This window comes from Pavona decussata, unplaced genomic scaffold (assembly GCF_977016875.1).
Source record: "Pavona decussata unplaced genomic scaffold, jaPavDecu1.1 SCAFFOLD_178, whole genome shotgun sequence".
In the NCBI taxonomy this organism is placed as follows: Eukaryota; Metazoa; Cnidaria; class Anthozoa; order Scleractinia; family Agariciidae; genus Pavona; species Pavona decussata.
Genome location: NW_028145588.1, coordinates 249,573 through 264,356, shown reverse-complemented (window position 1 = coordinate 264,356; position 14,784 = coordinate 249,573). Strand labels below are relative to the sequence as shown.

The following is a 14,784-nucleotide window of genomic DNA, read 5'->3' as shown; positions in this document are numbered from 1 at the left end:
TTTTCCTTCAATAAACGTAAATGTTTTCACTGTTTACCCTTCTGTCCAATGTTCACTTTAAGGAGATGGCAGTGTTTATGGTAGCTAATGACATTGCTAAACGAAGCTGTGGCCGGCTGTGTCGGTGGGGATTGGAAACGAACAAAGTTGATAAGGTAAGGTTTGAACACTGTAAAGAGTTTCGAGTGGTTACATTTCGAGGGTTTAATAGCAACGAACTAGAGTGCAAAAATTGGACCGACAAGCGGTCAAAAACAACAAGGAAAAATGCAATAATCTAAAAACATGATAGTTATTGTAAGAAAATAAATTTTGCTCATTGAAAACAGGAATGTTGCAATTACTGAGAGACCTGCCTGCAAAACTTTGGTTTCCATGGTAACGTCAAATTTTGTAAGGGTTGTCCTACTCCAGACACAATAATGTTTGGAAAAAAAAGTTGCAAATGCCTGCTGGCACATTCTGGCAGAAATGAGTTAAAAGACGATAAAAAAATTAAAAGTTTCGCTTGGGTATGCAAAATCCCTCCATTACTACTCTCAGTTATTGCAGCATTCTGGGTTGTACCGCTTAAGTGAAGAATTGGAGGGTGATGATGATGATGACGAAGAACATGATTATTCATTTAAAATACACGAAAAAGAAAAAGAAAAAAGAAAAAAAGACAGATGAATAGTTGACAAATAATAATTAAGGAGATACCTAACACCAATCATTTCAAAGAAATACCTTTATTACATCGTATCAGAACATTACCACGACAGTTACCTATAAATTATATGCATTGCATCTTCAGTTAACAAAACTATGTTTACTTAAATCGGTCTTCTTCATTTTGCTTTCTCGCTTTGGACATCAATGACTCGTTATGATACGTCTTCGTTAACGGAAACTCTAAAAATAAAAACAAAAAGTCGTCTAACTACAGAAAGAAGTTTTAAAATAAGACCAAGAGGGGATCTTGCCGTTACAGGGTACGTTATATGATCAAATATCACAGAAATATTCCTTATCACGTGTAAGCAACGTATGAATATCTTTACAACTCTGTCACCGGAGATTCTTTAAGTCGACTGTGATGTCATAAAGGTTACCATGGTAGCCTATTAGCCCCATAATCCTTCCCTAACTATCCGTTTTTGTAAGAGAAAAATCTTAAAAAGTTAGTCGATGACCTACCATTTTTATTTTTATTATTTTTCCTCGAAAGCTTACTACATTATTGAACTGTTCTGCACATTTTGTCGGTAGCGTAAAGAATTTTGAGCGCACGTACAAAAAATAAAGTCCTGTAGGTCCCCATGCAAACGTTTCAGATAAAAACAAACGTTTCTTGCAGTACGTGCTTTATTTTTTGGTTCGACGAATTTCACGCCACCGTACTCCCACCCACGCCACAGCTAAAGTACGGCGTGAGCTGAATAACGCACGCACAGAACGTGTAAAAATAATGCAGCATAAAATCGCGCGAACCGGAAATAAAATAATGCAGGAAACACTTGTTTTTTATCTCGAAAGTTTTCGCGGTGACCTATTTTGATCTTTTGCATACATACAACATTCAGTTTGTGATTTCAAACAGAAACGTTTGGGAAAAAATTCCCAGAACGATTTTATTTAGATGAAAAAAATGCCTTTCTTAATATGACACAATGTCTACTGGATAATTACTTGTCATATTACCAGGAGAGTAAAATAATTTAGGGGGTTTTCCAACAAAACAATAAAAAAAGGGTGGTTCACCAACTTTTTCTTTAAATAATTTGCAAAAACTGGAGCTGATTTGTTTCCATGGTAACTGCTATACCAACAGGGCTACAAAGTCGTTATAGTTTGCCTGCATGATCAGATACAATGTTTTTAAACCTTTCATCATTTCACTAAGTCTGCAGCAATGAAAAGCCCTTACGAGCCTCCTTAAACCAACTAAAATGTCAATTTGGTGGCTAATTTTGACGAACGGTGTATTGTAAGTTATGGCTACGAGAACCCAGTAATGCAAGTATCAAAATAAATTGTGTTAAGGACGGTGCCTACTATTGTTACTGCGCATACGTTCTGCGCATCTCGAGATAATCGGGTTCCCTATGGGTGGTGCCTACTAATACAGGGATATTTTTGCGCGGTTTAAAACTATGCGGAGAAAGCAGAACTTAGCAAGTGCTCTTGGTATTTAAAAAGAAAATTGGGGATAACCACGCATTTTCCAGAGACAATAAAGCTTCAATTCTATAAAAAGCCATTAATTGCTTTGTATTATAGCACTTTTTAGAATTATTGTTCTTGATTATCTCTAAAAAAATGCGTGGTTACATCCCACGTTCGTTCTGGATTCCAGTAGCCCTCGCTAAGATCTGCTTTTCCCGCACAGTCATAAACTGCGAAAACCTCTGTATGAATAGACACAGTCCTTAAATACTATTTAACAACGAGATGTTAAGCTACAGATTTTCGATTGCATCCGTCACCTAAGGTTTCATGAGCACAATCTCTCCAAACTCTGACAAAATAGTGAAACGCATGCGCAACAATTTGACTGAAAGCTACTTAGACAATGACCAAGAAGATGTTAACGTTAAACATATGGTTTAAGGAGGACCTTCTGCCGGGTGTCTGTGCGTGTGTGTGTGTGTGTGTGTGTGTGGGGGGGGTGGGGGGGGGGGGGGCAACCGTGACGTAGCCGAGTGGTTCGAAGCGGCAGTTTACGGTAGCCAACTGGGAGCCTTAACCTTCTTATGCTGTCTTTAATTTAAAATATTTGCTTAGGGATGGTATGTTTTATTTTCCCCGAAAAAGCCCTCTAGAGGAGGGGATAATTAAGTATATTATAGGTGAAATGTCATTGTCGTGCCAAATACGGACAAAATGAGAGCACACAGAATTACTTAAAACAAACTGATTGCAAGGATGACATTATGACAAAAGCGAATATTTATTTTGGGCAAATACTTTCAACAAGCACAACAAGTATTCTTTAGGGTCGGAGATAAATTAGAGAAAACGACGGCTCTAATTATTTAAATTTGAACGTAAACATAAGTAGTTCTTCTTGATGGTTAACTAGCAGAATGCTTAGAACGGCTTATAAGATCAGTTTGTACGTGAAAAAAATATGAGCTGGAGATCTGTTTGGGCGTTTACATGTACAATGGCGAGCCATTGTAAAGCCCATACAGATCGTCCGCGTATATTTTATCGCACTTGTAAAGTGAAACAATAAATTGAATGTATTGTGTTTTGCATTTTAATCAGTAGAGATCTGTATCAAATGAATACTAATTAGCAGAGTACATGTGACTCAAATTCTACCTATTGATTGGTCATAACTTTGATGAATATTTAATGAATTTTACAAAGTTTATTTGCATGGAAGTGACGTCTGGCACGTGCATCTCCATAAGAACAGACACGGCAATGAGAAGTATTCATCTTCTGGAGCAGTTTATTTGTTCACTGGGCGGTCCTTCGCTTTCAACTAAATTTTTAACAGATTGTCACCAAAGAATCCCACAGAAGTCATACTTAACTGTGAGTTGGGCGATTTAATAACAAATTCTACGTCATCCGGGTGAGTGTAGTCACCTCAAACAATCCTTCTCAGGACTACTCACCCAAATGTTCATAATTTACGTATTTATGATATGACTCCTAGGTTCAAACCATTTACAGATCTCCTTACCTCAGCGGATAATTTTGTAAACGAAGTTGGTGCTGTTTCCGCCCACGGGACCTCTACACCATGATTCCTTATCATATTGCTTAAAGTTGTCGTTAGAGCAGAAACAGTTACGTGACTCGCCATACTTGGTGTAAGTGTTACACGCATCTTGACCTGACCAGCATTCACCGTAAAACTGTATTCCAAAGCATTTATAGTCCTGAGAAAAAAAATGCATGTTACTGTAAAAGGCGTCGATCGAAAATGTGTAACATTTCACGTAACATCGGGCCTTAACCCTATCTAGACTAGCTCTGACGATGAGACGTGGAGGATAGGACGTCCAAAGGTGTTTCCTTTGAAGCCCACAATAGAAGCTGATGACGTTATGTGACGTGAAAATTACGTTACGATTTCAAAATGGCGGCCAACTTGGATGCGTCATCTTGTATTTTTTTATTTTCCCCAAACCTCAGAGATTCACCAAAATTGACCCAAAATTAATCAAAATTAAATGAAAAACACTAAACCTGGCTATCAATTATTGTTTGCCATGGTAACATCAAATTCAGTGAACCCTGACTGATCATACCAAGTTGTTCCCAGATAAATTACTAAAGAAGTCAGGTAGTCTTGTGTCGTCTACGGAAATATTAAAAATGTACTAAACGCGCAAAGGAGGTGCGGTCAGAATCCGTCTTCCCTCACCCCAGTCTAGATAGGTTTGAAGTGTTGCATGATGCCTTGGTCACTTAGCAAATGAAGTTTTTCCATTTTTCCAATATGTGTGGCTTAGAACAATTCAAAGTGGTCTAAGTACCTTTTCTTTTGCCAATTCCTTGCATTTGTTAATAACACTGCTGGTTAGATCCCGCCAGTCCAGTCGCTTTCTGAAGTTTGCAAGTAGCTCTGGCATTGCTCTGTTCCATGTTCTGTCCCGATAACAGCCCAATACACTTATCAAGGCTGCGGAGGAAGAACAGAAAATGATGCTACGATTGAAAGAGTGTTTCGATATAGGTTGCAATATAGGCTTGAACAGGATTCGAACTCATGACCTCTGCGACGCCCGTGCAGTGCTCTACCAACTGAGCTACCAAGACAGCTGGAAGCTGGGGCCCGTTTCTCGAACTTATCGGGCCCGGTAAGTGTCTTTGGTGATAAATGTTTCTTAGCAGAAGTCCATTTTTGTTAGCTTTGAATTCTAAATTTTAAAACCTTATAATTCTATGAAAACATTGGCCAAGTATCATGTCTCTAATCACTGTGTAATCGGCGAAAAAACATTTGAAAATATACTTATCGGGCCCGGTAAGTTACTGGGTCTTTCGAGAAACGGGCCCCTGGTTATATTGCGAGTTCGAAATATACCCGCGAACGATGAATAAATAAATTTGAATAATTATATGAAACATACCTTTGAACTGCGGGCGAACGAAGAAAGATCTTCGCAGTTATTCACACATTTATTTTTCACTGTTTAAAGAAAGCTAGCCTGCGAACAGCAGACGTATTTCCGGTCGTACCTCCGAAAAATAAGTCTGCTGTTCGCAGGCTAAAAGAAAGCCTGCAAAAAAATTTATTTTCGCAACTGCTTTAAAAGTTGCGTAAATAACTGCGAGGGTAATTTGTTCTAACAAATAAACTTAGTTACCTCAACTAAAATTTATCTGGCTATTAAAATTTAATTTGATTTAACATTTCATTTTTCGAATGACCTGATGTTTCCGTGGCAACAAGTTTTTGGTAGCCATGTTTTCCAAAATTTTACTTGAATAACTACTTTTAAGGTTTTTTCATCGTAAATTTTAAATTTTTATACCACTTTCCTAATTTCACAATTTTTATTTACACGTTTTTGTTACTTTGCTGGCACCGGCTAAGATTTTGGTAGCCATGTTTTTCAAAAACTCATTTGATGATCTACTTTTAAGGTTTTTCCATAAAATATTTACTTGTCTGCTACTATCAAGACCCTTGTTTCATTGCATATTTGAAATTTTCATACCAATTTTACATTTTTTTTTTATTAATTTGTTATTGTCAGTTTGGCGACTTATTGAGAAGTCCAAAATGTCGACTGTACAGAGCAAATGACGTAATGTCTACGTCATACATGTCTTTCATGTCAAATCCCGGCATGCATTTATCCCATCTAACAACAAATCCAGTAACTACAACAAATAACAATAAACAACAAAGAGGCGGAAAATTAAAGAAAATGGCTAATATAAAAAGCATGGGTCTCAACTCGTACCAACCTTCAGAATAACAGAACATGTGGAATGCTACTGCGAGGGCAAGAAGGGCTTTGCCTTGTCTTTGTTGCATGCCTAGTGTAAAATAACTTTAGTCAGTAGCAACCCACCGCTGCCTTTTTGCAAAACAAGGTGTCATTAGTATCATCGGAAGTGACCATCTTTGCACTGAGAGCCTCCTAGAAGAGCAACGAGTTGTTGGACTGGTATAGACATTTTTCCTCCCAAAAGTGTGGTTTAAACACACTCCTACCTAAGCTAGGCACACCTGACCTCTAAGCAGTTTTTTGTTTTGCTTTTTTTGCGAGGATTTTCGCCGATTTTGTCCGTCCTTCCGTCCAATTATGTTAAAGACACAAAATGCGTCTGGTGCACACTTGGGTGATCATCGCTGATGGGTTATTAGTACGCCGATCTAGCCAGTACCCTTCGCTGTTTGTCCAGCACAAAGACGGGCACAAAATGGACAATGCAATCACATACACGAACTGTTTTCGTTATTGAGTCGTTCATAACTCTCCTTCTAGTTTTATTCGTGGAAAGCGCGTCGCTTTAGCTGGAAAGCGATATCTTCTTTTTCAGGTACACACAAGAACCCAGCATGTTATCTGATGTCTCTTGATACGCATACGTGAAGCGATTTGGAATAACCAGGGCTTCCATTGGCACTGAGGTGAAAAGAAAGGCAAAATTGAGCAGTGTGTTTGCGTCAAATAAAGCAGCAGGGCACGGAGCCTAAAACTCGAATAAGCAACCTTCGTTTCTAAGGTTCGATATGTCAGGTTGCGGCAAAATAAAACAAAATGAAATCCAGAAAATAAAATTACCTTAAACGCACGATAGTGGCCGTAACCGCGTCGAGTTTCAATTATCAAACAAGGTTGAGTTAACGAAACGAGATAAAAATGAAACGACCTCGACAAAAGGAACTTTACAATTCCAGAAAACCTAGTAAGAGACCGGGTTATTCAAGACAGCCTGTGTGAGTTACCGATAGCAAACAAATGTTTTTAATAATCAAAGAGAACGTTTCTTGTATCGCAAACAAAGCAATAACAGAAGAAGAGGAAATTAAAACTTGACTTCAATGAATAACTTGTCGATAAAAACTTTTGGAATGAAGGGAAATTTTTTCTCTAGCTAAATGAACAGTCCAACGAGATTGAATAAGTCAGAGGGCTAATGAATACTCGCTAGTTAAACCCCTTTAGAAATTAAAACAAAGATAACCTTGGTACATTATCTGCCGCTTAAATTAAACCAATTACCCTCAGGCTAGCAAATTTATTGAATATTTGCTATAATGATTTTAATCGAAGTAACGTTTTGAAAGACAAACAGAAAAACTAAAGGAAAAGAAAACAAACTAAGTGAAGCGAGAAACAAGGTTTTGACATCTAGTAATTAAAAATAAGCGCGCGTTGCATATAAGATGATAGATAGCCATCGATGCGAGCGGCTATAATCATCTTATATCCAACAAGCGTGAGTGAAATAATTGTCTTGTCAAACAAAACCAAGAAATATAGCTTAAACTTGCTGATTTCGCTTTGGAAGAACGACCAGAAAATAATTTGGTCGCTATTTCTCGGGCACGGTATTCGATGGCTCATATACACATTCATGGCGGCTATAAACCAAACAAATATCTGGAATTGAGTTATCCAATAATTCAGTTTTTTTTATGGAAACAATTATTACATGCCAAGCAGTTCTGTCGAGACAGTTTTAAGAGACAAAAAAAACAAATCTAATCAACGAGATTGGCAGTCCAGTTCACTTTCAATATTTTTTTCAACTTGATGGCTTGTTGTTAAAAGACGGAAGTGCTCTTCCACCTTTTTTAAATTGAAATTTCACAATACTATGGCTTCCTGTAGCAATATCGCAAATAGAAACACAACAATTAAGAATTGTGGATTTAAAGAAAAATTCAGTGCAAACAGAAAGGAAAGGAAAATCGATTCCAATAATTGGTGTGCAGGGATGGAAAATAAAATTAACTATCACACTGGAAAAAAAATAATAATAATGGACAGCAAGCTGTCCTCTCTCGAGAAGAGCTAAGACCGAACGGAGAATTATTAATTAAATATTTTCACTTGTAACAATTTACTTTCATTTCGTTACCTAATATATTCTAGTAATTGTAGAAGTATTTAACCATAAAAAATTGCGAAAAAATATTTCTTAAAATCATTTTAAGATTAAAAAACTTTGCTAAACACGACGACGTTTCGACGTTAGCTAAACGTCATTATCAAGTCAAAATATGTTCGATAGTAGCAGTCTACTATTAATTAAATACTACTAATACTACTTATAAATACTACTACTAAATACTAAAAAACAACAATGGCTGATTAAAAGCTGTAGCGTGAGAAAAAAATTAAAAGATTATTAGAAGTACTTTCTAAAACTATCGTCAAAGGTCTGTTTGTACAACCTGTGCGTCACAACTGTCAACGGAAAACCCAACAGACAGCCTACCGGGTTTGTTTCTGATTGTTTTTCTGATCCACGAAGGATTCGATGTAATTGGCAGTAATTCGTTTAACGTCCACTTCTTTTTATTGGTTGAAGATCACTGACTTCGTAGCCTGGAAATAGTTTATTTGGTAGCTGCCTTGATGGACTATCCTTCTCATAGGCATACGACCATAAAGTAGTTTTCGTTTCCTTCAGAACTCTGTGATTCTATGTTAAAAAACGATCCTGTTACTTTCAACTTGAATAAGATGACAATGCAAAATATATTAACCGGGCTAGGTACTGAACAAAAGCTTTAAACAGCCGGAATCCTGGTCTAAAAGAATAGGTGAATTTTGGGCTGATCTCAAGCAAACAACTGCGCACCTCGCTGACCTGTCTCCACAAACTTCGCTGAATAAACTCACAGACCCACAAGAAACTTGTGAGCTTTGAGCTCTTAAATTAGAAAAAAACAAAAACAAAACTGAAGACAAAAATAGAAACCGTATTATGTGTGTTACATCCTGAGAACTGATTCATTTAATGGTTCCTGAAACTTTCTTAGTATGTCGTAGAGTAGTTTAGTAAACTCACAGACTCACAGAAGACTTATCAGCTTTGAGCTCCAAAAGTAAAAACATCTTTAACAGACTTATCTCAGTAGCCAGCCATTATTACCTTTTAGGTTAAACTAAAAAAAAAATGCAAGGTATATCTGAGCTGATTTTCCAGAAGGTGGCTACAGAAAACACAGTTTTCGTTAACTTTTCTTAAGATATTTATTTTTTTAAATTCTTTTTTCCTTAGTGTTTCCCATTGAATTTCACATCAATAAGTACGTAGATTACAAGGGTCATGAATAGACTTTAACCCTTATAACTGTAGCGATGTTAGGCTAGTGACTGATTACTCCTGAAGTGGCATTTTGTGTGGGATTTCCGCTAGAAAGTGTCATAAATAATTTGCAATAAAATGCAATGAAAGGACCCTATTTGCAATTGTTAATAAATTTTTAACTGTCTATCAATCAATAACTATCGCTGGATAGTGTTCCGCTGCAGAGAAACACTTTCGCGTCACGTGGTCAATCGTGGAATTTAAACCTTTTTATTGTTGAGCCATAAGCAATAGACCATTTCCGAGTTGCTTTCAACCCCATTATGAAAGCGAGGCTAAGTGCAAAGTTTTTGTTATGAAATTAGTTTTCATTTATATACAAACAAAACTAATTTTCATAAGAAAAGTTTTGCACTCAGCCTCGCTTTCATAGTGAGGTTCACAGCAACTCGAAAATGGCCTATTAAAAATTGGTATTCCCGCCGCAAGAATAAAAATAAACAATATTTGCTCCGCAAGCCTCGCATTGAATTCGCGTCTGGCCAAGGCTTGCCGTGTGAAAACATAGAGTTTTATTCCCCCGAGACTCAACATGGCCGCCGACTGATGAGGGTCTATAGACCATTTCCGAGTTGCTTTGAACCTCATTATGAAAGTGAGGCTTAGTGCAAAGTTTTTGTCATGAAAATTAGTTTTCATTCATATGCAAGCAAAATTAATTTTCACGTGAAAAGTTTTGCACTTAGCCTCGCTTTCATAGTGAGGCTCACAGCAACTCGGAAATGGCCTCTTGTCGGCTCATAATTGTAGGCTAACTCAGAAGTAGCCTATTGAAGTTGCATGCGCTTTCGGTCTCTATTGTAAAATTGAAAACAGTGACTTGGAAACAAAGTTTAAAACTGAATACATCTGAAATTAAACACAGATGTAGCAGAACAAACTGAAGCTTGGATGTGCTTTGTTAACAGGCGCTTCGCTTAATAATACGAAAGACGAATAAAACAAATTTCTTTTTGTGGTTACAGTAGATGATTAGCCAATGGAAGGATCTTTTTGTTAAAGTTAATACTATATCAAATTTTCAAGCAACATGAATTAATATAATTATGCTTAGTCATATTTAATATTCTCCGATATCTATATTAAAACTTACGCTACGCCAGCACTCTCTTTCAGTCCTAATTTACATCATTCTTCCGAACACCTTTGCTACAATCCCGTTCCTTCTGTTTCAGTGTCCGTATAATACAGCAATCAGGTTTGTTAGCTTTCTGACTAGAATATTGGCTAACATCATTCAATATTAATCTCCATACCATGCGACACGTCAAAAAAAAGAAAGGGCTGAACTGAGTAGGGAATATAACACGAGTCAGTCAAATAATTTTCATGAGAAGACTCGGTCACTTATTTCTGACTCGCGCGTAAAATGTTGTACGATATCAAATATAATGACCCTTTTAAACTTTTAATTGAAGAAAATTTTATGTTTAGATGCCTAAACTCGCGAATTCCACGCCTGTGTTTTTATGCCCTTAATAATCTTATAAAAAAAACTTTGCCTTATCGAGGGTATCTTTAAGAGACTTTCTTCGCCTGTTTCTGATATAAAGGACGGCTCGAGTCTCTGTAAAATTGTTTAGTCTTTGTTGGTTCTTTCGCTAGTAAATGCTAGTTATGTATATATGTTCATAAGACTAAACGTTTTCACGTTAGGACTCGGTATGAGCCTGTACTAAACATAATTTCGTAAGCGAGTTGGTGGTCGATAATTTTTCAAGGACTCTGTTGAGTGCAACACTGAGAACCCTTAGCAGTGAGAACTTAATTTATCAGTATAAAAGCAAATCCTTTCGTTACCTTTAACGCTGGCTTTCTCAGTGAACAGATAAAAAATCACGACATCTCTTTGCTGAACGCTAATTACTACAATTTACCATTACCTTGGAACTTTCATTTTCTAGAACGTTTTCCCTAATGATTCAAGAGAGCGGCCTTGCTAATGTACAAGCCACTCAATTGTCAACCTACCTTCCAGTACGTTGAAAAGTAACAGGAATTTCTTTCTCACAACTTTCACCTGTATACTTTTCGGCGCTTTGTCGCGTTTGTGATCAGCTAGCTTAAACAATAAAAGCTCCTTTGAACGAAAATTTAAAGTTTCTTTCACTAAGCAAACAAAGCTGGCAAAATTCATCCGGAGACAAACGTAACGAATTCCAAAGTTGTAGCTGACATGTTGTCAGCAGCGGTTATATTTGCTGTCGAAGATAATTAATTAGAATTCGAATCATGATTGACAGTCGAAAAGAAATGAATCCTCAACAATTGCAAGAGATCTTGGTTTGTCCCCAAATAAGGGCAACGGGGTAAAATTAGTATAGCTTTCGGAGAGGAAATGCAGTTTTAAAGCCGCCGTTGCGGAAATGCTTTTTTAAACCTGAAGAGCAAGCGACATCGGTTCAAGCAGTGGCATAATTTTGGCACTGCAATATGTCAACAGCCAACAGGTGAATGAAGCCCCCGAAGAAATTGGGGAGCGAGTTACCAGCAGAGGTTTGGAGATTTGGCTTCGCGCAAATCAACTTGACCTCAATTTAACGCTCCAATAACAGAGACGCTACGCATGCGAGCAAAAATTGTTCTCAGTTTTTAGTAAAATTTATAGGTGATATTTCCGCGTTTACAGCTAAAAAAAGACGCATATTATAGTGCCCAAAATTTATTTTAAGAGGTGAACATGTGATTGTCATCCTAAATGTTATTCGAGGCGACGGCACTTTAAAGAGCTGAAACAATTTGAGTTAAGATGTTGTTCAAACCGTTTCCTCTTGCAGAGGGTATATTTTTGACTCAGCTCCAATGTTACGTTGAACCAAGCTCTCCTGGATTTATTTACTCGATTGTGCTAGTTGTAAACTTAGTTGTACTAAGGCCCCGTTTATATGGAGAAAAGTTGTCTCGGGAAAGAGGGTCACCCTCCCAGCCGAGTCAACTTCGGCGAGCGTTTACATGAGAAAAAAGTTGACCCCTTTGTGCGAGCCAACAGCACTCGCGCATGCTCTGATTTAGCAACAGAACGGGAACGTCATTTGAGGACGCGAGAGCTCGCGGAATAGTCTGGATGCGAGTCTATTTCGACTATATATGAGCATTCTTGGTGTGCGCGCCGTTGTCAACTGACGTTCCCGTTCAATTCTGTTGCTAAATCAGCCTATTTTGTCTCGCCTCGACGGAGTTGACCCGGCTGGGCGAGCCAAAATGTTTATATGGAGAAAAGTTGGCTCGGCTAGGAGGGTGACCCTACCATCGAAAAAGGGTGGCCCGGCTAGGCGGGTCACCCTTCCAGCCGAGCCAACTTTTTGTTTCTCATGTAAACAGTTCGCCAAGTTTTGTAAAGAAATATGGGAAAAGTTGGCTCGTCCAGGGTAGCTCGGGTAGGCGAGTGACCCTTCTACCCGGGACAACGTTTCTTCATTTAAATGGGGTCTTGCGACTACTGACAAGCGGTTTTTTTTTCCTTGATCCCGTTGTTAAAAGAAAATAAAAAGCGACAAGATCTTAGCGAGAAAATGGCTCTTCTTTTGGTTACCGCCATATATTTGAAGGGCGTGAGCGGATTTTTCCCTTCCGCTGTATGACAAAAGCGGCACCAAAAATCTGCATCTCTCTTAGAACAACGGGCAGTTTTTTTTCTTGAAGCAGTGACTGGCGGAACTCGTCAAAATGCGGTTACGCAAAACTTGGTAGGCCTTCAAGTTCATACACACGGCGCGTGAGACAGATACAAACAGATCCGCATCTAACACCCTTGAACGCTTGTTAGACACTCAGCTTAGATCTCTTCTGTGCTACACAAAATTGCCTGAGAATTTGTAATTTGTAACACAGTCCTTCTAAAGGTAGTGTGTAGGGGGGATGGGGTGGGAGGGGGTGAAAAATAAGGTCTTACCCATCTCCCTCCAATTAATCCAGATGAAAAATAAATCCAAACCCGCCTTCTTACTCCAAGTAAATAAGACAACCCCCCCCCCTCCCCCTCTAATAAGGTTTTACCCTTTCACCCACATCAAGGCCTTAACTGACTTCCTTTTTATCTGCCTGGTAAATATCTGGTACTGCATTTCTCTCTCCCACTCTTTTCTTTGCCACTGTACATCAAAAAACTCAAGGTGTTGGACATATAACTCTTAAATGTGCTCTCGTTGTCTTGTGGCTCAAGTTAACGAGTGAGAGTGAGTGACACACTTGCATAAGAAGAGCCCTCACAATAACTCGTTTCTATCCTACGCATATCCACGAGTTAATAACGTTATACTGATTCAAAGTCAGTGCCGGGGTAGACCCTCCCCCCTCCCCCATACTAAATAGGGTTAAATTAACTGGTTTGGTTTGATCCAGATCGTTTATGGTCCACAGTAAAGAGATTCGAGTGCTGACATTTCGAGTGTTAGACGCCCCTTGTCAGAACGATTCAAGAAATTGTAAGCTGTATGTGGTTTATATAGTGAGTAGAAGAGTTTTACGCTATTGGTTGGAGCATCGTAACGTCTGAAGAACAATAACAATTATTCGAATGAAAAGACGGTTCGTTGATTCGTTTTTTGTTTTTATTAACGAAAATTCTTAACCCTGTCTATACTGGGCTTTATTTCTTCTTATAGATTGGGGTGGTGGTGGTGGGAGGTGGGGTAGGAGAAATTTCATTTCCCCCGTCCATAACTCTGCGACTTTGGGGGTGATTAATGAATGAAAGAATTTCTTATATACCGCACATATCACCAAGTCTCATGGCGGTTTACAATTCTATGGGGTGAGATCGGACGTCAGCTTGTGAAGGCGTCTCTGGTAACCGCTATCGGTCCATATGCATAATGTTATAGTTTTATTGTTTTCTACTCGGATCTTCTACTCAGCAATTTTCTCTTCTAAAAATAGCGATGAAAAAAAAAAATAAATAAATAAAGGTGATTGTGTTTTGAAGAACCACCGCGACAAAATGAAAGTACCGCGGATCCTGTCGTAATCGCTCTAATCAGCAAAACATTATATTGTAGAAGACATGATGCAAATCACTGGGAGTCACTTACTCAATACGGAGAGTTTAATTTGATTTCACTTAGGATTGACTAACGATTCTACAAGTTGTGAGGTCATCAGAAGATGACAAGTTATGTTTGAAGCCGACAAAAGAGATTGAAATCACTCGGAAGTCCCTCGGAAATCTTCGGACAGTACTCGACACAGTTCGGCTAATGAGCGGGACACTGTTGATACAACAAAAACAAGAAGAAGTTAGGTCAAGTGAGATCTGTTATAATTAATTGATAGGTAAGAATCCAGCACTCCAGGAGCTTATAAGCTCCTGAGCACTCTCATGCTGGCTCTCGGAAAATCCCTTTTAAAAAGCCGTGTACTCGTGACTCGCTGCAATCTTGGACGGAATACAATAAAAAAATAAATCCCCCCTACCCCCCAAATCAATGAGGAATTCGAGCGCAAAGCAAAACGCGCTATTTTCTTACCTGAGAGCCGAAATACATGAATTATTTGTGAAAA

At 38.3% G+C, this 14,784-nt stretch overlaps 1 protein-coding gene and 1 long non-coding RNA gene across 3 annotated transcripts in view; both read right to left on the bottom strand.

Moving 5' to 3' along the window:
* Window positions 1-14,784, bottom strand: part of LOC146463362 (uncharacterized) — a 403,676-nt gene that overhangs the window by 146,498 nt on the left and 242,394 nt on the right. The gene's annotated exons all lie outside the window — the stretch shown is intronic.
* Window positions 719-11,429, bottom strand: LOC146463373 (uncharacterized). Of its 2 annotated transcripts, none has more exons than XM_085084500.1 (5): window positions 11,257-11,429; window positions 5,920-5,991; window positions 4,479-4,624; window positions 3,680-3,878; window positions 719-894 (listed from the first exon to the last, which is right to left on the bottom strand). In XM_085084500.1, the coding sequence occupies exons 1-4, from the start codon at window positions 11,420-11,422 to the stop codon at window positions 3,681-3,683; spliced, it is 582 nt and encodes a 193-aa protein (XP_084940626.1). In that variant the 5' UTR covers window positions 11,423-11,429; the 3' UTR covers window positions 719-894; window position 3,680. The 2 variants fall into 2 exon arrangements, with proteins under 2 accessions (XP_084940626.1, XP_084940627.1); XM_085084501.1 differs by lacking the exon at window positions 11,257-11,429 and adding an exon at window positions 6,744-6,912.

Coding starts and splice junctions, on each gene's coding strand:
- LOC146463373 (XM_085084500.1), bottom strand. CDS start 11,422: ATGAATTTTGCCAGCTTTGTTTGCTTAGTGAAAGAAACTTTAAATTTT. Junction 5,992..11,256: donor ACTTTTCAACGTACTGGAAG/GTAGGTTGACAA, acceptor ATTTTACACTAG/GCATGCAACAAAGACAAGGC. Junction 4,625..5,919: donor CATGTTCTGTTATTCTGAAG/GTTGGTACGAGT, acceptor CTTCCTCCGCAG/CCTTGATAAGTGTATTGGGC.